Source organism: Ostrinia nubilalis, chromosome 18 (genome assembly GCF_963855985.1).
Source record: "Ostrinia nubilalis chromosome 18, ilOstNubi1.1, whole genome shotgun sequence".
In the NCBI taxonomy this organism is placed as follows: domain Eukaryota; kingdom Metazoa; phylum Arthropoda; class Insecta; order Lepidoptera; family Crambidae; genus Ostrinia; species Ostrinia nubilalis.
The window spans coordinates 7,293,022-7,315,885 of record NC_087105.1 but is presented as its reverse complement, the minus strand read 5'-3'; the positions used below and the strand labels follow the sequence as shown (position 1 = coordinate 7,315,885).

The 22,864-nt window shown below is 47.4% G+C and overlaps 1 protein-coding gene across 1 annotated transcript in view; it reads left to right on the top strand.

Moving 5' to 3' along the window:
- The window catches only part of LOC135080878 (ubiquitin carboxyl-terminal hydrolase puf), a 56,082-nt gene extending 39,255 nt beyond the window's left edge, over positions 1-16,827 (top strand). Inside the window, exons 45-59 of the mRNA XM_063975606.1 lie at positions 2,885-3,049; positions 5,011-5,238; positions 7,152-7,286; positions 7,799-7,989; positions 8,547-8,744; positions 10,605-10,645; positions 10,715-10,792; positions 11,506-11,621; positions 12,093-12,351; positions 13,994-14,203; positions 14,703-14,966; positions 15,096-15,214; positions 15,814-15,948; positions 16,407-16,651; positions 16,695-16,827. Coding sequence (XP_063831676.1) covers positions 2,885-3,049; positions 5,011-5,238; positions 7,152-7,286; positions 7,799-7,989; positions 8,547-8,744; positions 10,605-10,645; positions 10,715-10,792; positions 11,506-11,621; positions 12,093-12,351; positions 13,994-14,203; positions 14,703-14,966; positions 15,096-15,214; positions 15,814-15,948; positions 16,407-16,651; positions 16,695-16,827 — 2,517 coding nt within the window. The remainder of the gene's footprint in view (positions 1-2,884; positions 3,050-5,010; positions 5,239-7,151; positions 7,287-7,798; positions 7,990-8,546; positions 8,745-10,604; positions 10,646-10,714; positions 10,793-11,505; positions 11,622-12,092; positions 12,352-13,993; positions 14,204-14,702; positions 14,967-15,095; positions 15,215-15,813; positions 15,949-16,406; positions 16,652-16,694) is intronic.
- Positions 16,828-22,864: the final 6,037 nt, after the last annotated feature.

Below are 22,864 nucleotides of genomic sequence, written 5' to 3'. Positions count from 1 at the left end.
AATTTCTACGAGTGGATTTCATTTTGCCTGAGACCTACGCCATGAACCCTGAACCAGAAGACCCTGTCGCCAGCGACAGCGACGCTCATCCATCCCTGGCGTCGACCAGAATAACAATGTATAGGCTATAATTTATGAAGATCTGTGACAAACTAAATTTCAAGCGGGTGAAGCCGCGGGCAATACTACATATTTCATACTAGCTTTTTGCCCGCGACTTCTTCTGCGATGAAGTGGAAAATGGTTCTAATAGAATTAAAATATTCTAAGAAAATTAATTTTGTTAAATGATTATATTTTTTGATATAAAATCTACACATCATTATGTTTAAATATTTGAATACTTACAAAATTATGAGATCTTTCTAAAATAAAATTAAAACACTACACCTGCCGCAGATTTCTTTGTAAACAATGTTTTTTTGTTTTTCCTTCAGGTGCTAAAATCACCAGGCTATTGTGTGCGCATACTCTGGAGTATTCCACATACAACTGGTCGTCGGAGAAGCATAGATTTCCATTAAGTCTACTCCCGCTACCATATGGAACTCCGCTAAAACTCGTGTGGGCGCCAACACTTGCTTTTGTATCGAAAATTAGTATGAGCAGCTGCGCACGCGGTTGCCCGTTGCAGGCTCTATGCAACCACACTATTTTAAACCGTGGTCCCTAAGCATGAGATGGGAAACTGCACTCTCTTGAATTCTCTTGAATTTGATGGTGTTAGGGGAATCCTAGGAATTAATACAGACTTTCCAATGGAATCTCCTCATCAATATTGCGAAATTGCGAGTTGCAATGCAATGTTACGTTTTCACTTGTTATTTTATTGTAATCTGCCCTTGATTTTTCAAACACGTGTCAAAATAAAAAAAAATAATTTAAATCAAAAGTACTAAGGAATATTTCATTGATATCAACTTAGAAACAAGCATAGATCACAGAAACTAAAGGGAAATGTGACAAGGGACAAATTGGAACATATTGCTTGTGAAAGCAATGATGACAGTAGCGACGTCATTATGTAAACAGTTTATATTGCTTGCATAGTACTAAAGATTATTCGAACGTTGAATACTGATACCGCAATGGATAATGAGCACATAATTTGATTTCTTTGTGTGTGTGAATTTCTAATACGACACTGAGTTTCGAACTCAGCGCATTACTTAGCATCTCTCTATATTTCTATGGAACCAAGTTATCTCCAAAATAACATTCCACACCTTTTTAACCTAGTCAGGTAATAATTTTAATAAAATACGAAGCACGTCATCTATCAATAGGATATATGTATATTTTAGAAGTTAATAAATTATGCATAAAATATAAACACTTTAGAAGTTTAGTTAAATCGTAGAATTTCTGAAAAACAAGTATTAAAATCGTACTGAAAAAAAAAGTATTAACATGTTATCTAATTTATTTATTAAACGTCGAATTTTATCAAAGATTTTGGACTAAAGTTTTTGAAAATATTTTATAGCCTACATAGAAAAAAATTAGGATTCTAAATCGTGAAAGAAATTTTTTTCGGAGCCTATTGCCTCCAAACAAACAAACAAACAATTAAATCTTTCCTCTTTTATTAGTATAGATTTAACAACAAAACAAAACGCTTCTTTTTCTTCTTCACGAAACAAAACTCAAAGCGGATAAATAAATAAACAAATCTTTGGACAATTTCACAGCGTCATCTAGTCCAAAAGTAGGCAACCAATATGCTTGTGTTAAGGGTGCTATCATAATGGATATACTTTTTTATAATTTATTTATTAAATTAAATACATGGTACCTACATATTATACATAGTTACACCCAGATCCGTCAAAGAAATTAAAATTCATCATTTCAATTTCTGCTCAGCCGGCCGACTCGAAACAGCCTCTCGGCATAGTATCAAATGTATTTGGTCGCCGTACAAATCACCGCTTTACGACACGAACGCACGTAAACGTCACGGCGGGAAAAATGACACAGGTCCTGCCTTGACGGGCGCTCGCGCCATACTAATCGATGTCGGCTTGCGCATTGTAATTTATACTGATATTCACATCAATATTTTGACAAAGTGGTTACTAATATTTAAACAATAACTGTAGAAATTAATTCTACAATGAATATTCTTTATTTTGGGATACTTTTATTGCAGTTTATGCTGTGTTTTTAAACCAAAAAACACGATCAAAATGTGACGTTAATCTTCAAATTTGCCAAATTATTTTTAGATTTTACTCAATAATGGTAATGAAATTCAAGAATCTATTTCATTAATGGACTACAAGAATATATGTCCGATGATTACTATATATTTTTAAGCTTATTATATGGGCATAAATAATAGATACAGGACTTTGAAAATGAGTCTGCGGCAATTTTTTCGTAAAATGGTTGTGGGAGATGGGGCACTGTGAATTAAGCAAAAGAGTTCTAGTAAATCCGTTTCATTAATGGTCAACAACAAGGATTGACCTATCTTTCGCAGTTATTAAATAATCTCTGGGTGTTGCTTAAGATAGTAATTCATGCTTCCAAAATCTTAGAAATTCGCACGAAAATGTAAAATGGCTCTTAAGAATTTTCCTGAATCTGTTTTCTATAAGTAACCATGATCGCACGTCTTCATTTGTATCGTTGAGTGTGTGAATTTCTTACTCAATGGTGTCTGGAATGCTGTAACCGTGCTTTCATTGAAGACGATAAAATGGCACCAAAAAAGTGTTTTCACTATTTTTCCTAAAGTTGTCATGACCATGTCCACCCTACGGCACCGGCTTATCGTTGAATTTTGGTACACGATGTATGCGTACATTGTTATATTTTGTTGACACAATATTTTGTAAATATAATCATATAGTTAACCAACACCGTTTCCTCTAAACAGAGCTGTGGAGCGTTTTTTAAACTGCTGACGCTGCTGGTCGAAGGCAGCGGCGGCGGCGCGGGCGCCACGGGCGGGCTGCCGTGCTTCACGCAGCTGGTGCTCGCGCGGCTCTGGGACGTCGCCGACGTGTGCCCGCACGCCGCGCTCGAGTGGCTCGCGCTGCAGGTAATAAGTCATTAGTTTTCGACCGTATCGTCACAGCATAAAGTTGAAATTGGTGAGGGCAGCAGCGGCGCGGGTGCCACGGGCGGGCTGCCGTGCTTCACGCAGCTGGTGCTCGCGCGGCTCTGGGACGTCGGCGACGTGTGCCCGCACGCCGCGCTCGAGTGGCTCGCGCTGCAGGTAGTAAAGTCAATGGTCTTGAACCGTATCGTCACAGTATAGAGTTCAAATTGGTGAGGTCAGCGGCGGCGACGCGGGCGCCACGGGCGGGCTGCCGTGCTTCACGCAGCTGGTGCTCGCGCGGCTCTGGGACGTCGGCGACGTGTGCCCGCACGCCGCGCTCGAGTGGCTCGCGCTGCAGGTAGTAAAGTCAATGGTCTTGAACCGTATCGTCACAGTATAGAGTTCAAATTGGTGAGGTCAGCGGCGGCGACGCGGGCGCCACGGGCGGGCTGCCGTGCTTCACGCAGCTGGTGCTCGCGCGGCTCTGGGACGTCGCCGAGGTGTGCCCGCACGCCGCGCTCGAGTGGCTCGCGCTGCAGGTAATGAGTCATTAGTTTTCGACCGTATCGTCACAGCATAAGGTTCAAATTGATGAGGGCAGCGGCGGCGGTGCGGGCGCCACGGGCGGGCTGCCGTGCTTCACGCAGCTGGTGCTCGCGCGGCTCTGGGACGTCGCCGACGTGTGCCCGCACGCCGCGCTCGAGTGGCTCGCGCTGCAGGTAGGAAAGTCACTGGTCTTCAACCGTATCGTCACAGCATAAGGTTCAAATTGATGAGAGCAGCGGCGGCGACGCGGGCGCCACGGGCGGGCTGCCGTGCTTCACGCAGCTGGTGCTCGCGCGGCTCTGGGACGTCGGCGACGTGTGCCCGCACGCCGCGCTCGAGTGGCTCGCGCTGCAGGTAGTAAAGTCAATGGTCTTGAACCGTATCGTCACAGTATAGAGTTCAAATTGGTGAGGTCAGCGGCGGCGACTCGGGCGCCACGGGCAGGCTGCCGTGCTTCACGCAGCTGGTGCTCGCGCGGCTCTGGGACGTCGCCGACGTGTGCCCGCACGCCGCGCTCGAGTGGCTCGCGCTGCAGGTAGGAAAGTCACTGGTCTTCAACCGTATCGTCACAGCATAAGGTTCAAATTGATGAGGGCAGCGGCGGCGGCGCGGGCGCCACGGGCGGGCTGCCGTGCTTCACGCAGCTGGTGCTCGCGCGGCTCTGGGACGTCGCCGACGTGTGCCCGCACGCCGCGCTCGAGTGGCTCGCGCTGCAGGTAGGAAAGTCACTGGTCTTCAACCGTATCGTCACAGCATAAGGTTCAAATTGATGAGAGCAGCGGCGGCGACGCGGGCGCCACGGGCGGGCTGCCGTGCTTCACGCAGCTGGTGCTCGCGCGGCTCTGGGACGTCGCCGACGTGTGCCCGCACGCCGCGCTCGAGTGGCTCGCGCTGCAGGTAATAAAGTCAATGGTTTTCAACCGTATCGTCACAGCATAAGGTTCAGATTGACGAGGGCAGCGGCGGCGGCGCGGGAGCCACGCGCGGTCTGCCGTGCTTCACTCAGCTGGTGCAGCCGCGCTCGAGTGGCTCGCGCTGCAGGTAATAAAAGTCATTTCATTGATTTGGGCTCTATGCAATGGCGTAACTATAGGGTGGAAAATGTCAATGCCACGGGCCCGTGACTCGTATTTTTTATTTTCTTTCATAATTTTTACAATCAGGTGAGATACAGGTTACTTTACTTTACTTTTTATATCGAGTTGAAATGGTGCGTTACGTCACGCCTATGTAGATAAAAAATGAAAAAATAGGTACATGCCCAATATTTTTTATTGTCTGCCTGACGGACTAATGCCCGTTTTCACCGCCCGGTAACATAATAGGAATTTTGTTTTCATAGGGGTCACTTAAAAATCAGGGATTGATGACCCAGTCATCACATCATTCCAATTTGATAATGAATGTGGTCGCAGGTGCCGCGCAACAAAGCGGCTCACGCGTGGGCGCTGCGCACAGCAGACCGCTGGGTGGAGCAGCAGCTGCTGGCGGCGGGCGCGGCGCGCGTGCGGGCCGGCGCCGCGCTGCTGCTGGTGGCGCTGGTGCCCTCGCAGCACTTCCGCGCCGGCTACACGCGCCGCCCGCCGCCCGCCTCGTCCCATCTGGCCAAGCTGCCCGACACTGCCCATCATGCGCTACACCAGGTAATGTGCTCCCTTTGATTAGAGCAGAATGTATAAAAGTGCATCGAAACTAAACCCCGAAGATGAGGGAGAAGAGCATCAGCGCCGGTGCCCTCGCAGCACTTCCGCGCCGGCTACACGCGCCGCCCGCCGCCCGCCTCCAGCCATCTGGCCAAGCTGCCCGACACCGCGCACCACGCGCTGCACCATGTAATGTGCTCCTTTTGATATGACAGCGCCAGCCTCCAGCCATCTGGCTAAATTGCCCGACACGGCCCATCACTCGTTGCATCAGGTAATGCTCTTACAGGATTGATGTCCCTTTGGTTAGAGAGCAGAGTGTTTAAAAGCGCTAGACATCGAAATTAAACCCTGAGGACGAGGGAGACCACCGGCGCTGCTGCTGGTGGCGCTGGTGCCCTCGCAGCACTTCCGCGCCGGCTACACGCGCCGCCCGCCGCCCGCCTCCAGCCACCTGGCCAAGCTGCCCGACACCGCGCACCATGCGCTGCACCAGGTAATGTGGTCCTTTTGATTAGAGAGCATAGTGTATAAAAAGTGCATCGAAACTAAACCCCGAAGATGAGGGAGAAGAGCATCAGCGCCGGTGCCCTCGCAGCACTTCCGCGCCAGCTACACGCGCCGCCCACCGCCCGCCTCCAGCCACCTGGCCAAGCTGCCCGACACGGCCCACCATGCGCTGCACCAGGTAATGTGATCCTTTTGGTTAGAGAGCAGAATGTATAAAAGTGCATCGAAACTAAACCCCGAGGATGAAGAAGACCACCCGCACTGCTGCTCGTGGCGCTGGTGCCCTCGCAGCACTTCCGCGCCGGCTACACGCGCCGCCTGGCCAAGCTGCCCGACACGGCCCACCATGCGCTGCACCAGGTAATGTGCTCTTACAGGTTTGACGTCCCTTTGGTTAGAGAGCAGAATGTTCATCGAAACTAAACCCCGAGGACGAGGGAGACCACCGGCGCTGCTGCTGGTGGCGCTGATACCCTCGCAGCACTTCCGCGCCGGCTACACGCGCCGCCCGCCGCCCGCCTCCATCTGGCCAAGCTGCCCGACACGGCCCACCACGCGCTGCACCAGGTAATGTGGTCCTTTAGATTAGAGAGCAGAATGTATAAAAGTGCTAAACATCGAAACTAAACCCTGAGGACGAGGGAGACCACCGGCGCTGCTGCTGGTGGCGCTGGTGCCCTCGCAGCACTTCCGCGCCGGCTACACGCGCCGCCCGCCGCCTGCCTCCAGCCACTTGGCCAAGCTGCCCGACACGGCCCACCACGCGTTGCACCAGGTAATGTGCTCTTACAGGTTTGATGTCCCTTTGGTTAGAGAGGAATGCAGCTTTAATAGATGTGTTGACATCACCAATCATTGCGTGCGGGCCGGCGCCGCGCTGCTGCTCGTGGCGCTGGTGCCCTCGCAGCACTTCTGCGCCGGCTACACGCGCCGCCCGCCGCCCGCCTCCAGCCACTTGGCCAAGCTGCCCGACACGGCGCACCACGCGCTGCACCAGGTAATGTGCTCCTTTTGGTTAGAGAGCATAGTGTATAAAAGTGCATCGAAACTAAAAACCCCGAGGACGAGGAAGACCACCGGCGCTGCTGCTGGTCGCGTTGGTGCCCTCGCAGCACTTCAGTCGCATTATAGGGACATGGACGAAGAGTAAATAATATGTAGGGAGTGAAGAAATGTGGCGCGATCGAGTGCAACCTGCTGTATTTCAGTGCACATCTTCCGTGATGTAGGTATTGTGGGCACTGCTAAATCGACTGGATCAAGTTCCTTTTGGTTTCTCAACATAGCTTCAAGTCTTCGTGCTCTATAAAACCCCCAAGCTATGCTATTGCGACTGACACTGTCTTAAACTATTTCATTTATCATAATCTTCTTCAATAAAATTTGTCAATGTCTATTATCAGGTTTATACAATGCTCCTGGGCAAGCTAAAGGCAGCTCGCAAGTATACGGATATCGCAGTGCACGGCACGATGAAGCTCACCGCTTACTTTGGCGTCATGTCCTACTGCGTCGTCAGCAGGGTGGAGAAACTAATGGTAAGTTTGATATGTATTTGGTATGTAGTTAGGTTATAAAAAGAAAGCTGCTTGTATGGTCTTTATTCTATTAACTTTATAGCAAGTCTCTTTGGAACAAACCGAGTTTTTTTTTTTAAGTATAAAGTCCGATACAAAGATCTTGCAAGCAAATTATTTCTGTGAATCATTTGTCACATTTTTTAAAATTTTAACCTATTTTGTGTCCGAATTGAATTCGCGATTACGCATGTCTGTCCTCGGCCTTAGGGCGCTTGCACAAGGCAACTTTTTTGGCGAAAGCATTTGCAACGCACTACAGAAGTGATGCTAACGCGCTACTAACGCGCTAAAGCAGCGCGACTGCATCGCTACAAAAAGTCACCGTGGGCGAGGGCCCTTAGACTATGTATTGCGTATCATGTAGTTATCAAGTTCAGATTATTACGTGTTCTTTGAGTAGCATGCGTCGCAACTTACGCTCATCTTGTCTTCAGCTTTAGGTTGTGTATTGTATATCATATTGTTTCCAGTTCGGGCAGTACTTCAACGACCTGTGGGATCTGTACCACCCGGCGATTTCGGAGCCGTCAGTGGCGGTGCATCCCAACAAGCAAGCGCTGCTGACTTTCTGGCACGCGGTCTCTGTGGACTGCCCTGAGAACGTTCAGCTGGCGGTCAGCAACCCGCGATTAATCAAACACGTCGCTTTCAATTACATACTGTAAGTCTGTGATTGTAGACTATATTTTTTATGATTTTTCTTTGTACAGTCGACACCATGTTATTTATTAGACTATTTTTGTTGGAAATATTCACCTATACCTACTGCGTAAGCTGCTACAGCCTGGTCCGTGAGCACGTAGAATTTTGTCCAAAGACCCCAAGCTACCCGTCCTTATCGCTCGCGCGTAATTATATTGCTGTCGCGACTGTGCGACGGGCGCCCGCAGTGAGTATGCGAGCTAATGTTTTGTCCCAAGTAGTTTTCTAAGTAAACAATTGATCGATTTTGGGATGCCTCGATTCTCAAATACATTATTCAAAACTTATGATTGCTACGTTGCACGCGAACGCACAGAGTCGCCTAAGTACAATGTATTGTGATTACCTTTTGGGCTTTTATCTATCTTGCTGATACCGTAAGTCCGCAGCCGTAAATAATATTTCACTTGTAAACTTTTAATTTAAAAGATAGAAATTCTCTATCTTTCTCTGGGAATGAGAAAGTTTTATCATTTGCTGCTCATAAAACAAATATTTGTAATTTTGTATCCACAGAGCGGACCACGAGGACGGTGAAGTGGTAGCCTACAACCGGTCGATGCTGCCGCCGTACTACGCGCTGCTGCGGCTCTGCTGCCGCCGCTCCGCCGCCTTCGCGCGCTCGCTCGCGCAGCACCAGAACATCCACTGGGCCTTCCGCAACATCGCGCCGCACGCGCACCTCTACCCCGGCGCCGCCGAGGAGCTGCTCAGGTAAAAGAAAGAAATAAAAATAAGTTTGGTTCAACAATTGCAATAGTACATAAAAAAAAAATAGTACATACACTCGAGTCTTCCGCAAGATCCCGGCGCCGCCGAGGAACAGCTCAGGTACTCGCCAGTACATCTGTACATCCACTGGGGTAAAGGGCCGTCTTCTACCTACTAGATGCCATGGGCACTTATCCCCAGAACAGACGGTGAAACGCAACTGCAACGAAACTGCAACTGCTAGTTACTTTTGAGTTGAATCTAAGTTTCTGCCATAGCGTCCGTTGAGAGACCACACATGACGCAACCAGTTTGAAACTTCCAGTTTCAGTTTCAATCATCAGAATCATCACAAAGTTGCAGTTTCGTTGCAGTTGCGTTTCACCGTCTGTCTGGGCCTTAGGGTCAAAGGGGCTCTTTTCAACTAAAAAGACTTTTGAGGGCAAACATGGAGCCCTCTCTATTGAGGGGCCTCGAGCACGCGCCAATATAGCCTAGTGGGTAAGAGAGGCCTGCTGGAGCTGGCTGATCAGATAGCCTATTTGGATATACAGTCGACAGCAGATGAAACTATACGGGATCCCCCACTTTAGCGTCTTACGAGCGTCCTCTTCTTACCAGCGCCCGCGCAGTATCAACGTGGCGCTACACAGCGTTAGACAAAAGATGCTACATGTTTAACTTGATGTGCCGCTGTACTATCGTCATAAGGCCCGGTTTCCACCAAAGCGGAGCGGAGAAGTGTCTGGCCGTCAAAAGAATTTGACAGCGGCGGCGGCGCAAAATGGAAATGATTAAATCTGATTGGTTATTCAAAATACTTCTCCGCTCCGCCTTGGTGGAAACCGGACCTTAGGTACTTACTAGCAAGCTAGCTAGTCATTTACTGAATTACCATGTAAGAAGATGTTAATCGAACTAAGTATTCTAATTCTGTCGTATCAATAAAATGCAGTTATAGCCTGACCAGGAACATAAAAACCCTGGCATAGAGGCGCGTCAATTGCGTTTGATAGTGCAACACTGAGTACAGTCGTACCTGTGTTAAATTAATGGGCTAAGTTTATGTATCAGGATTCAGGATTACGGGCTAATTTGATATTTTCATAAATTAACGAAACAATATTATTATAGGTAACCTGGTTTAAATAAATTAAATGAAACCATCAATCGAGCTAGTAGGATTTATTTTATTATTCATCAATAATCAAATTCAGAACTTGAATATTCAACTGCAATGTCTGCTCATGAACGCTTCAAACTCGGTACTTCTTTCCCAATTCCATAAAATTCAACACTTAGAAAGTGACAAAAAACTTTAAAATAGGTAGTTGAAACAAACCACAGCTAATTTTCATAGTGGACTGTACTATACGATAAACATGTCAGTCAATTTGACAACCTTTGTCGGAAACATTATTCAATGAAAATATTGTCCGAACCCTTAGTATTTCTCTTCGACAAATACTTTAACACATTGTGAACCACTTTTCTTTCACGACTATAAAAAGATTTTAGCAATTTAATTCACAAAATCAATTGCGCACATTTAAAATAAAGTTTGTTTACACTTTGACAGCAAAATAGACTGACATGCAAGGTGACATGTCAATGAAGTTTTCAGTTACTGTTGCCATTAAAAGAAATTAGTACCATTAGTTTTCCGCAACATGGCGAGGGTTTTTATGTTCCTGGTCAGGCTATACAGCAACGTATTCCGTCTATTTTTTCCTCAAGTGACATTAATAATAAAAAAGCGAACATCGAAAGTTAATAGACAATAAAAAAACATAACGTAAAGGTCACAAACCTATCTTAAAAGTGCACCCGCTTGACGACTAACAACTCTTATTTTTATAACAGACTAGCTCGTATTCTCGCGGCCCGAGGCGCGGCGGGCGGCGCGGCAGGCGGGGGCGGCGGCGGCGGTGGAGGCGGCGCGGGCAGCGGCAACAGCACCGCGAGCAGCGGCAGCGCGGCCAGCGCCGAGTCGGGCGACGGCAGGGAGGCCGCGGCCTTCAGGCGGAGCACGCTCTCCGCGTATTTACAGGGTGAGTCTTTTTTCGTTCGTCGTTCGTTTCAGCCGAAAGACGTCCGCTGCTGGACAAAGCCCTCCCCCAAGGATTTCCACAAAGACCGGTCCTGCGCCGCTCGCATCCAGTAGCTTATTCACGTAACAACAACACTTCCATCCCCATCACTTAGATGGTTTCCAGTCCACAGTACGTTTTTCTAGAAACTTCCTGCCCCGTACAACCAAACTGTGGAATTGACTGTCCTCTGTGGTGTTTCCAAACCGATACGACTTGTTAGCTTTCAAAAAGAGAGCGTATCTTCACCTAAGGGTCGGAAACGCATCTGTAACGCCCCTGGGACTGCGGGTGTCTATGGGCGACGGTAATCATTTACCTTCAGGTGATCCGTCTGCTCGTTTGCCTCCTATCACATAAAAAAGAACGTTTTCTGCTGATTTGATGATTTCAGCCCGCGTCTAAAGTGTTTTATAACCTTTATGAGGTGATCTGGCCACTATAATAACCCGGTTACTGAATTGAGATTTCTGGCATTAGTGTGGTTATCTTCTAATTAGGTAGGAACATTTCATATTAAATTATCTTTATATAAATTAATAGATGAGCACGCTCAAGCTGGAAACTCCATTCAGAAACCGGGTCAAATCCGGATATCTGGGTGTCCTCGTCCTACGCTACTCTGTCATCTTTTCATAATACCTAGTTGATAATATTGTTTTATGTATTCACAGGTTTAAATGGCAGAACGTGTTGGACAACGTTAATATCCGCGTTCTGCACACTAGTCGAAAACGAAGATGACAGGTTATACGTCGTTTATAATGGCGGATTACAAATGACATTTGAGGTGAGTGTAACAACTTTCATCATCATCATTTCAGCCACAGAACGTCCACTGCTGAACATAGGCGTTCCCCAATGACTTCCACAACGCCCGGTTGGTAGCGGCCAACCAATTAATGATATCAATACTAGCTTTCCACCCGCGGCTTCACCCGCGAGGAATTTTGTCTGTCACAGAAAAACTTTATCGCGCGCGTCCCTGCTTCAAAAACCGGGATTCAAACTATCTTTATGAAAAAATTTCATCAAAATCGGTTCAGTGGTTTAGGCGTGAAAGCAAGACAGACAGACAGAGTTACTTTTGCATTTATAAAGTATAGATTAGTATCTATCAGTATCGTTATACGGTATCTACCATACCAAGCACTTTATTCTTTTGAATTTAAAGATACGCTTACATGTTTTACCGGTGCGTTACTAAAACTTATTTTTATTACTCTGTAAAGTTCTAAATCATTATATTATTTCCTCTCAGGCGCTACACAGTCTCCACGCAGTATACGTGGAAGGCGGCGGCGCGACCGGCGGCGGCGGCGCGGCAGGCGTACGCGGCGAACTGGCCGCGGCCTTACGCTGGGCCGCGGCTCTTTGCCGGACACTCAGGACCCGCCGTGACGCTAAGGAAGCCCGCGCCTTACTGCTAGCGTGCAAGGACTGGCCCGAGTGCGCTAGGCGGCTGTTGGCTATGCTAGCGGCGCATCACAGGCTGGATCATTTGAGAGTTCCTGCGTTAGGTGAGTTCTGTTTGCAATTACCCTTACGCTGGGCCGCGGCGCTATGCCGGACGCTGCGGACCCGCCGCGACGCTAAGGAGGCCCGCGCCTTGTTACTAGCGTGTAAAGACTGGCCCGAGTACGCTAGGCGGCTGTTGGCTATGTTAGCGGCGCATCATAGATTGGATCATTTGAGAGTTCCTGCGTTACGTGAGTTTTGTTTGTAATTACCCTTACGCTGGGCCGCGGCTCTATGCCCGACGCTCAGAACCCGCAGCGACGCTAAGGAGGCCCGCGCCTTGCTGCTAGCGTGCAAGGACTGGCCCGAGTGCGCTAGGAGGCTGTTGGCTATGTTAGCGGCGCACCACAGGCTGGATCATTTGAGAGTTCCGGCGTTAGGTGAGTTCTGTTTGTAATTACGCTTACGCTGGGCTGCTGCTCTATGCCGGACGCCGCGGACTCGCCGCGACGCTAAGGAGGCTCGCGCTTTGTTACTAGCGTGCAAAGACTGGCCTTAATGTGCTAGGAGACTATTAGCTATGTTAGCAGCGCACCACAGACTGGATCATTTGAGAGTTCCTGCGTTAGGTGAGTTTTGTTTGTAATTACCTTTACGCTGGGACGCTAAGGACCCGCCGCGACGCTAAGGAAGCCCGCGCCTTACTGCTAGCGTGCAAGGACGGGCCCGAGTGCGCTAGGAGACTACTGGCTATGCTAGCGGCGCACCACAGGCTGGATCATTTGAGAGTTCCTGCGTTAGGTGAGTTCTGTTTGTAATTACGCTTACGCTGGGCCGCGGCGCTATGCCGGACGCTGCCTACCCGGCGTGACGCTAAGGAGGCTCGTGCCTCGCTACTAGCGTGTAAAGACTGGCCCGAGTGCGCTAGGCGGCTGTTGGCTATGCTAGCGGCGCATCACAGGCTGGATCATTTGAGAGTTCCTGCGTTAGGTGAGTTCTGTTTGTAATTACCCTTACGCTGGGCCGCGGCGCTATGCTGGATGCTGCGGAACCCGCCGCGACGCTAAGGAGGCTCGCGCTTTGTTACTAGCGTGCAAAGACTGGCCCGAGTGCGCTAGGCGGCTGTTGGCTATGCTAGCAGCGCATCATAGATTGGATCATTTGAGGGTTCCTGCGTTAGGTGAGTTTTGTTTGTAATTGTTGTGTTGGAAAAGGTAAATTTTTAATTGTTGAGTATGTAGCGTCCAGCCGGGCTAAGATGCACGCCGTGATGACTTATCGGCGTCAAAATTTATGGACAAAATCGATGAAATGACGCGATAATCGCTTATCGCGTCATTTCATGCTAGGCCCACAGGTGAATATACATATGTATTGTGACTTTGTTATGTAATACGAGCTTTTATTTATACATAAAGGTTTTAGTAAAAAGCTTACTACAGAAATGATCCTACGAAATAAGGTCTTAGGGATTTTTAAGCTGGACGTCAGTCATGCGTTTGGAAGACCACACGCACTTTTGGTAATTGTCACTTTTATTCAAACACGTCTTGTAAACGGATGACTGACGTAAAGCTCAAAACGTGTTATTTGCAAGATCTCTCGTGATAGTGGTAATACATTTCTGTTTGTATCTCTAGGCGTGCTCTGCGAGCTAGTTAGAGCTCTGAATGATTGTGGTGATGAATCTTTCTGTACCTACAGGCGTGCTCCGGGAACTAGTTCTAATCGGCGGCGCGGCAGCGTTAGGCGCGCTGGTCCCGCTAGCAGCAGCAGCGCGCGGCGAGCAGCGCGCTCGCTCGCACCTGCACGTGTGCGCGCGCCCGCACCCCCCGCCGCACACCCCGCACGCGCCTCATACGCCGCAGCCGCCGCCCAGCGCCGCTGCTTACCGGCCGTATCACAAGTTCATAGGTACGTGTGTTATTGTATATCTAGGCTCACCATAAATTCATAGGTATGAGTAGATCTCATGACCATTTTTTCAGATTCTTAAAATATTTCAGAACCCAAAAGCGCTAACTACCGTGCCCCGTTACACTTTATGTTACGTTCTCAGAACGGTTTCGCATTACGTCTGACCTGACTGACTCCGTGAAAATGCGGTCCGAAATAGTGTTACAACTATTTTTGTGGTAGTTTATGCACTACATCCGTTGAATCTAACATTCGTTTGTTCGTTTCAGCCGAATGACGTCCACTTCTGGACAAAGGCCTCCCCCAAAGATTTCCACAATGACCGGTCCTGTAACGTCCGCATCCAGGCACCTCCCGCGACCTTCACCAGATCGTCGGTCCACCTAGTGGGAGGCCTTATTTTTTGCCTAAACTCACGTTGTACAATCTGAAATTCATTTTCAACCGACTTCAAAACGAAGAACTTTCTCAATTCGGTTGTATTTTTGTTCTCCAGACACATGCTGCCGAGTGGCGCGGACACAGCGCTGCATGTCGGAGCAGCTGGTGCTGCTGTCGGCGCTGTGCGCGCTGGAGACCGTCCCGCTCCGCTTCAACTACTTCGCCAGCTTCTGGCGGGACGTGGCCGCCTCGCCGGTGAGTCAGGCAAGCTACACTCAGGGAGCAGCTGGTGCTGCTGTCGGCGCTGTGCGCGCTGGAGACCGTCCCGCTCCGCTTCAACTACTTCGCCAGCTTCTGGCGGGACGTGGCCGCCTCGCCGGTGAGTCAGGCAAGCTACACTCAGGGAGCAGCTGGTGCTGCTGTCGGCGCTGTGCGCGCTGGAGACCGTCCCGCTCCGCTTCAACTACTTCGCCAGCTTCTGGCGGGACGTGGCCGCCTCGCCGGTGAGTCAGGCAAGCTACACTCAGGGAGCAGCTGGTGCTGCTGTCGGCGCTGTGCGCGCTGGAGACCGTCCCGCTCCGCTTCAACTACTTCGCCAGCTTCTGGCGGGACGTGGCCGCCTCGCCGGTGAGTCTTATCGACTAAGCCCATACATTTTGACGTCTAAAATCATCAATAAGATTTTTTATTACGGCGCGCATCCTAGCCAGGTAGATGATTATTTACGCTAAAGTCCGGTCGCCGACACATAGAATTTCGTCCGATGACCCCAATCTACCCATCCTTATCGCTCGCGCGTAATTATATTGCTGTCACGACTGTGCGACGGGCGGCCGCCGCCGTCTACCATCGCTGCCTGCCGGGACTGTCACGTCGTTGATTGTCGAATTGAGCCTTCTCCGTCAAGTGTTCGACGAGACGAAACGCTATTATGCGCTCAATGACCAACCAAGAACTTGTTTTGATGTTCGCATAATAAATATCTAGCCAGCGTGCGGAGTGTAATCATCGTGTTTCTGGTAAAATAAAAGAGGACAGGTCGCTTCCTGCAATGAAGATTAAATGACTTGATGATGATGATAAAAGGCACAAAATTGCTTGTATACCGTAAGCAGGGGCTGTGACATTTGTAAATTTTCTTCACTGCGATTTAATTAGATTATCTTTCCATTAAATATACTTGGAACAAATATCAGTTTACCAATAACATGGATTGTCCTGCGCAGGCGGACGCGAAGCTGGAAGAGATGCTTCTAGAGTGCAGCGTGGTGTCCGAGTACATGGACGCCATCATGCTGGACGAGCGGGACTCGCTCGAGGACACCGCCATCTACCAGTTTATGCTGCATTACTACCCTAAGGTACAATTCTAAGGAAATTATTTTAGTTTTAAATTATTCTTTGACAATTATTATTATTTACTTCTAATTATTTGCAATGGGTATCGCGATCATCACAGGTTTAGAATATTATAACTAAGCTAATTAAATGCTTGTGAATTAATGTTGTGAACTTACTATCACTGACTCTCGATCGACTGTCATCGAAACCGTTTGGCTATTTATCTGTTATTTTACTCTATTTTGTGCTATTTTATGTTAATTAAAATATACATTTGTAGGTGCTAGCAAGAGCTGAAAATCAGCGTGTACACTTTTTATAATCGCTGCACATATCACACATCCATCACATATCGCAGAAAATATTGTTTCAATTCAGAATATGTACTACTTTTATTTGATACATGCTCGTCTTCGTCTCCTGTAGTTTGCTCACTTGATGATCTTTATTATGTGTTAATAATTTAACTATCTATTAGGTGAACGGTCCCCCCGCGGCCGGGGCGGGCGGCACGCCTCCGGACCCCGCAGCAGACGCGTGGAACGGCGGCGCAGCACTAGCGGAGGAGCTCGCCGCGCGCTGCAGCGGCCCGCTGCGAGGCCTGGCGGGCTGCGCGCGCGCGCTCGTCGTGCTGGCCGCGCGCCGCCCGCAGCCGGCCCTGGCCCGCGCGCTGAGGACCGCTGCGTTGACGCTACAGCAGCGACTGCATACTGATACTGGTCAGTGACTAACATAATACGCTGATAGTTTTGGCAAATTAAAATAGAATCTCTTCCTGCTTTGACCCGTGCGCGCTCGTCGTGCTGGCCGCGCGCCGCCCGCAGCCGGCCCTGGCCCGCGCGCTGAGGACCGCGGCGTTGACGCTGCAGCAGCGACTGCATACTGATACTGGTCAGTGACTAACACAATATAGCACAATACGCCTTACAATTCCGACAAATTAGAATAGGACCATTCAGTACTTTGACCCGTGCGCAATCGTCATGCGGCTGCGCGCCGCCCACAGCCGGCGTTCGCGCATGCGCCGCGAACCGCTGCGCTTACGCTGCAGCAGCGACTGCATACTGCATACAGGTCAGTGACTAATATAACACGCCAAAATTCCGATAAGTTAGAATATGGACCACTCAGTATTTAAATCCGCGCGCAATCATCGTGCTAGCTGCTCGTCGCCCGCAGTCGGCCCTGGCCCGCGCGCTGAGGACCGCGGCGCTCACGCTGCAGCAGCGACTGCATACTGATACTGGTCAGTAGCTACCACAACACAACAAGACAATACGCTCTATGTATATGGTTCAGTAAATAACAAAAGAACCACTCTCTACTTTGACCCGCGCGCGCTCGTCGTGCTGGCCGCGCGCCGCCCGCAGCCGGCCCTGGCCCGCGCGCTGAGGACCGCTGCGTTGACGCTGCAGCAGCGACTGCATACTGATACTGGTCAGTGACTGATACAACATAACACGCCTTATAATTCCGATCAGTTAGAATAGGGACCACTCAGTATTTAAATCCGCGTGCAATCATCGTGCTAGCTGCTCGTCGCCCGCAGCTGGCGCTCGCGCGCGCGCTGAGGACCGCGGCGCTCACGCTGCAGCAGCGACTGCATACTGATACAGGTCAGTAGCTACCACAACACAAGATGCTCTATGGTCAGTAAATAATAGGACCCGTGCGCGCTCATCGTGCTAGCTGCGCGTCGCCCGCAACCGGCCCTGGCCCGGGCGCTGAGGACCGCTGCGTTGACGCTGCAGCAGCGACTGCATACTGATACAGGTCAGTAGCTACCACAACACAAGATGCTCTATGGTCAGTAAATAATAGGACCCGTGCGCGCTCATCGTGCTAGCTGCGCGTCGCCCGCAACCGGCCCTGGCCCGGGCGCTGAGGACCGCTGCGTTGACGCTGCAGCAGCGACTGCATACTGATACAGGTCAGTAGCTACCACAACACAAGATGCTCTATGGTCAGTAAATAATAGGACCCGTGCGCGCTCATCGTGCTAGCTGCGCGTCGCCCGCAACCGGCCCTGGCCCGGGCGCTAAGGACCGCTGCGTTGACGCTGCAGCAGCGACTGCATACTGATACTGGTCAGTAGCTACCACAACACAAGATGCTCTATGGTTCAGTAAATAATAGGAGTACTCAGTACCCACGCGGCTGCGCGCCGTCCGCATCCGGCGCTCCCCCGTGCGCTGAGAACAACTGCGCTAACGCTGCAGCAGAGACTGCATACTGATACTGGTCAGTGACTGATACAACAACACAGTACACCGTAGCGTTTCGGTAAATTAGAATATGACCACTCTACTTTGACCCGTGCGCAATCGTCGCGTCCCCCGCAGCCGACGCTGGCCCGAGCGCTGAGAACCGCGGCGCTTACGCTGCAGCAGCGACTGCATACTGATACAGGTCAGTGACTGATACAACAATGTCAACAATACAGTACACCGTAGCGTATCGGTAAATTAGAATATGACAACTTTCTACTTTGATCCGTGCACAATCGTCGCGTCGCCCGCAGCCGGCCCTGGCCCGGGCGCTGAGGACCGCTGCGCTTACGCTGCAGCAGCGACTGCATACCGATACTGGTCAGTAGCTACCACAACACAAAATGCTCTATGGTTCAGTAAATAAGAATAGGACTCTAGCTCTACTCTAGTGCTAGCCTCGCGCCGCCCGCAGCCGGCCCTGGCCCGCGCGCTGAGGACCGCGGCGCTTACGCTGCAGCAGCGACTGCATACTAATACTGGTCAGTGACTAACACAATACGCAGTATAGTTCTGGTAAATTAGAATCTCTCCCTACTTTGACCACTGCGCGCTCGTCGTGCTGGCCGCGCGGCGCCCGCAGCCGGCCCTGGCCCGCGCGCTGAGGACCGCGGCGCTCACGCTGCAGCAGCGACTGCATACTGATACCGGTCAGTGACTGACACAACATAACACGCCTTGTAATTTCGATAAGTTATAATAGGACCACTCAGTATTTAAATCCGCGCGCAATCATCGTGCTAGTTGCGCATCGCCCGCAGCCGGCCCTGGCCCGGGCGCTGAGAACCGCTGCGTTGAAGCTGCAGCAGCGACTGCATACTGATACTGGTCAGTGACTGACACAACATAACACTACGTCCGTTTTAGCAAATTAGAATAGGACCCGCTTGTACTCGTCGTGCTGTCGCGCGCTGCGAACTGCTACGCTGACATTGCTACCAGCGACTGCATGCTGGCACCGGTCAGTGACTTACACAGTGCGTGCGTGCGTGCTGGTATTTGATAAAATTCTTACATAAAGCAATTCATATATTCATTTCTGCTATAGTGGAGCAGTGCAAAAGAGAGGGTGTATTTTTCACAAAGATCACTGAGACTTAATATGTGCTTCACAACTATATCGTAACAACTCTGCAATTCTCATTACAACGTACCACAAACAAACAAGCTATTTTAATTTATTTTAGTCTGAATAAAACTATAAAAAAGCCGTATACATAGTACTATGCTTAAGGCGATTAGAGTCCTCAATCCGCGCCAAATGGGCATTTTGTAAAGCCTACTCCTCTTTTACCGCTGGATAGAAATAGTTGAAAAAAATATATGTTATACAACAGTTCAAGGACTACATTTGTGACGTTTGAATTTTCGCTACGTCTCTTTGTTTTGGATTAAAAAAATAAATACGGGACATCGATTTTTTACTTAAATTCCCTACTCCTCCAAAACGGCTATGTTAATTTAAAAGATTTTTGCACGAATAGATTAGGAATTCTTTAATCTTTAAATGACACGTTGCGTTTTTCAATCGAACATTACTTTCATTCATAAATTTTACTTTTGATAAATTCCGAACGTTTTGCTGTTGAGGGGGCCTTCGCGGGGTGCGGGCGGCAGTCGGCCGCTGGCCTTCAGACGGGGAGGTTGTGTCAATCGCTGCAAACTGACATTAGCGATCAAAATGAATTTTTTCTTTGGCTGAGTTGCACCACCTGACGTGACCTAACTTTGACCGTAGCTTTGGCGATAACCGGTGGTTTTTGTATGTAGTTAGACAGACTTCTGACGCTTGTCAAAGTTGAAGTAAGATGGTGCAACCCAGCTTTTGTTCGACAATAGATTTTATGTCAGAATTGTTCATAGAGTACGTGCAGTCAGACGATACAATTGAATTATGACGCGCTCAGACGCTATTTTCTACCTGAATAGAATCTATTAGTGTAAAAAAACTATAATTGACTCCAAAACAACTGCACTAGATAAATACAAGTAGAAAAATTATTACGTTATTTATTTACTAGGCCTTTGCAATCAGTATCCAAATTAGGAGCTAGTCAGAATCTGTAACTTAATCGATTTACGTGAAGAAAACAATTTATATTTTTCATACTTATTAGAATTAGATTTTCAATATGTTTCTTCGCGAAAATACCACAATTAAAAATAACACCTGTAACGCCCCTGGGTCTGCGGGTGTCTATGGGCGACGGTAATCATTTACCAACAGGTGATCCGTTTGCTCGTTTGCCTCCTGTCACATTAAAAAAAATTAAGATAAGGTGGTATTGAATTTTTCTATAGAGCTTATTAAAAAATTTGGATACTGATTACAAAATTAGCCATTTTCGGAGTCGGTGGCAGCCTACCTTTTGGTGAGTCGTTTTGGAGTTGGTTTTAATTTTAAGTGAAATTAATCTATTTCATGCCTTTAGTAGACTATAGGTACTCAGTAGACCTTGTTGTTGCCACTGAAGGTGCATAGGTACACAGTACATTGATACCATATTTTTCATGTTAAGTGCAAATAAACTTCCCTAAATTACCAAACCATGAAACGTACCTATATTATTAAAAAGTTTCGCAGATAAAAACTGAAATTCTCTTATAAGGTGATGAATTTTAGGAGCATGTCATGAAACCAAAATTATTAGCATACAAGAGCTTGTTTTAAAAAAAATCTTTTTATTTATGATGGGGAATTTACTGCGGCGTAGTAGCAGAGATTTTCCGTTTGTAGATCGTAATAATTTCGAAGAATAGGGATGTTTTGTGGTTAAAGCAAGAAAGTAGCAAGAGTTTAAATTAGTCCGTCGGTGAACTTACAAAAAAAAAACTCTAAATGTATTTTTCACTTTTTTAAACTTATGAAAATTTAAAGAGATGAAGCGCACCAAAGTTCAGAAGATGAGTCACATGACGTCAAGGCATGCTTAAAAATGTGGCGATTTGTGTCGTCACGCGGAATTTCATCGCAACATATCTTCGTAATTACTTGTTTAATTGACAAATAAAAATATCCTGTGTCCAATATTTTTTGATAATGTAAAATTGACGGACCAAAAGTTTTTTTTAAGAAACTAGCCTATTCTTATGGCCACATTCCAGCTCCATCATCAGACCCTGCAGTTTACCTTAGAGAATTGAAGACTCATGATTTTCAAAGTAGCGTACATACATAACATTAGGTACTTGCTTATACAGGGTGTCCCAAAAACAATGGATAACCCTTCAACCATCGATAGGCCTCGCCATGGTCTCCCTAACGTCCAATTTTGACCCCAGTAAAAATATCACCGTTTTCAAGATTTTTAAGTTTTTGTGCATTTTTAGAAAATTGTAATGAAATTATTTAGGTATAATAATAAATAAATACAAATCAAACGAGCCTAAACTCGATGGAATCGTTTAATCCCGGAGTTGCTATGGGGCCACTGGCATTCCAGCTCTACCATCAGATCAGCTCCATGTCATCACAATATTGCATTGTCACCCGAATTACATGTATATCCGAAATTTTAACTCAATCAATTGATGAAGGATTTCTAATAAAAAGACAAATACATTTTCAGTTTATTCTTCATAAGTGACACAGAGAGAATGACAATAGACAAAAGCAGAAACATTTGCTTTTTTAGGCCATAGACAATACTAGGTACTAATGCGTTCCAATAGGGATGATGACTGGGTAATGAAATCGAAATTCTATTTAGTCTGTCAGACAGATAATTAGAAAATATTAGACTCAATGATATTATAGAACTATAGATATGTTACGTTCATAGAAATTACGATTTTAATCCGTGCCGAGCTATTCCAAATTGCACACATTGACAAATGTAACTGATAAGTGAAACAAAAGATACGAAATAGCACGCAAATGAAAGAGATAGCTATAGTTTTAACGATTCTGCACTAACTAATCTATGTCCGCAGCGCACGCATCCTTATCGCTCTAACGTCAAAACAAGATCGCTTTCTCTTCTTCTTGATTGTTTACATAAATAAATTGAAAATATAAATACTAAATAATTTTGCATAATCACATGTAGTAAGAGATCCCTTGTATTTTGTTTACTTTAGAGTCATAATTGGTACACTTTCGAAACACACACGATGGCATTTTTTATTTATTTTGGTAAGTACACAGGAACTTACGGTGTGGTACACGCGATTGCGCACGACGCAGGCCACACGAAGACTAAACACAAGACGTCCCAATTGGGACGTATTTGAGTATTCACAGCGCGAGCGCTTATAACATATCTGCTTTTGTTTTTATATAATATCATTGATTAGACTCATATTTTTTAATTTTTTCCATAATCGAATAATTACAGTATTATATTGAGTTGAAATGTCGCGTGACGTCACATTTGAGTAAAAATTCTACTCAAGCGTGGCGTATCGCGCCATTTCAACTCGATGTAGCACTGTTATTATTTAATTATGAAAGAAAATAACAAATATGAGTCTAATATTTTCTAATTATCTGTCTGACGGACAAATTATTGAAATTTTGATCTAGCCTAGTTGTCGTCAGGAAGTTGGTCTAACTAATTCAGCTTGCAAGATTCCACCCGAACAAACATTTATGTAATTAGGTACCTACATACGTCATAAATTGCAAGCTAAATAAAAGCTTGTAATAACGTTGGGTTTGTTCAAATTT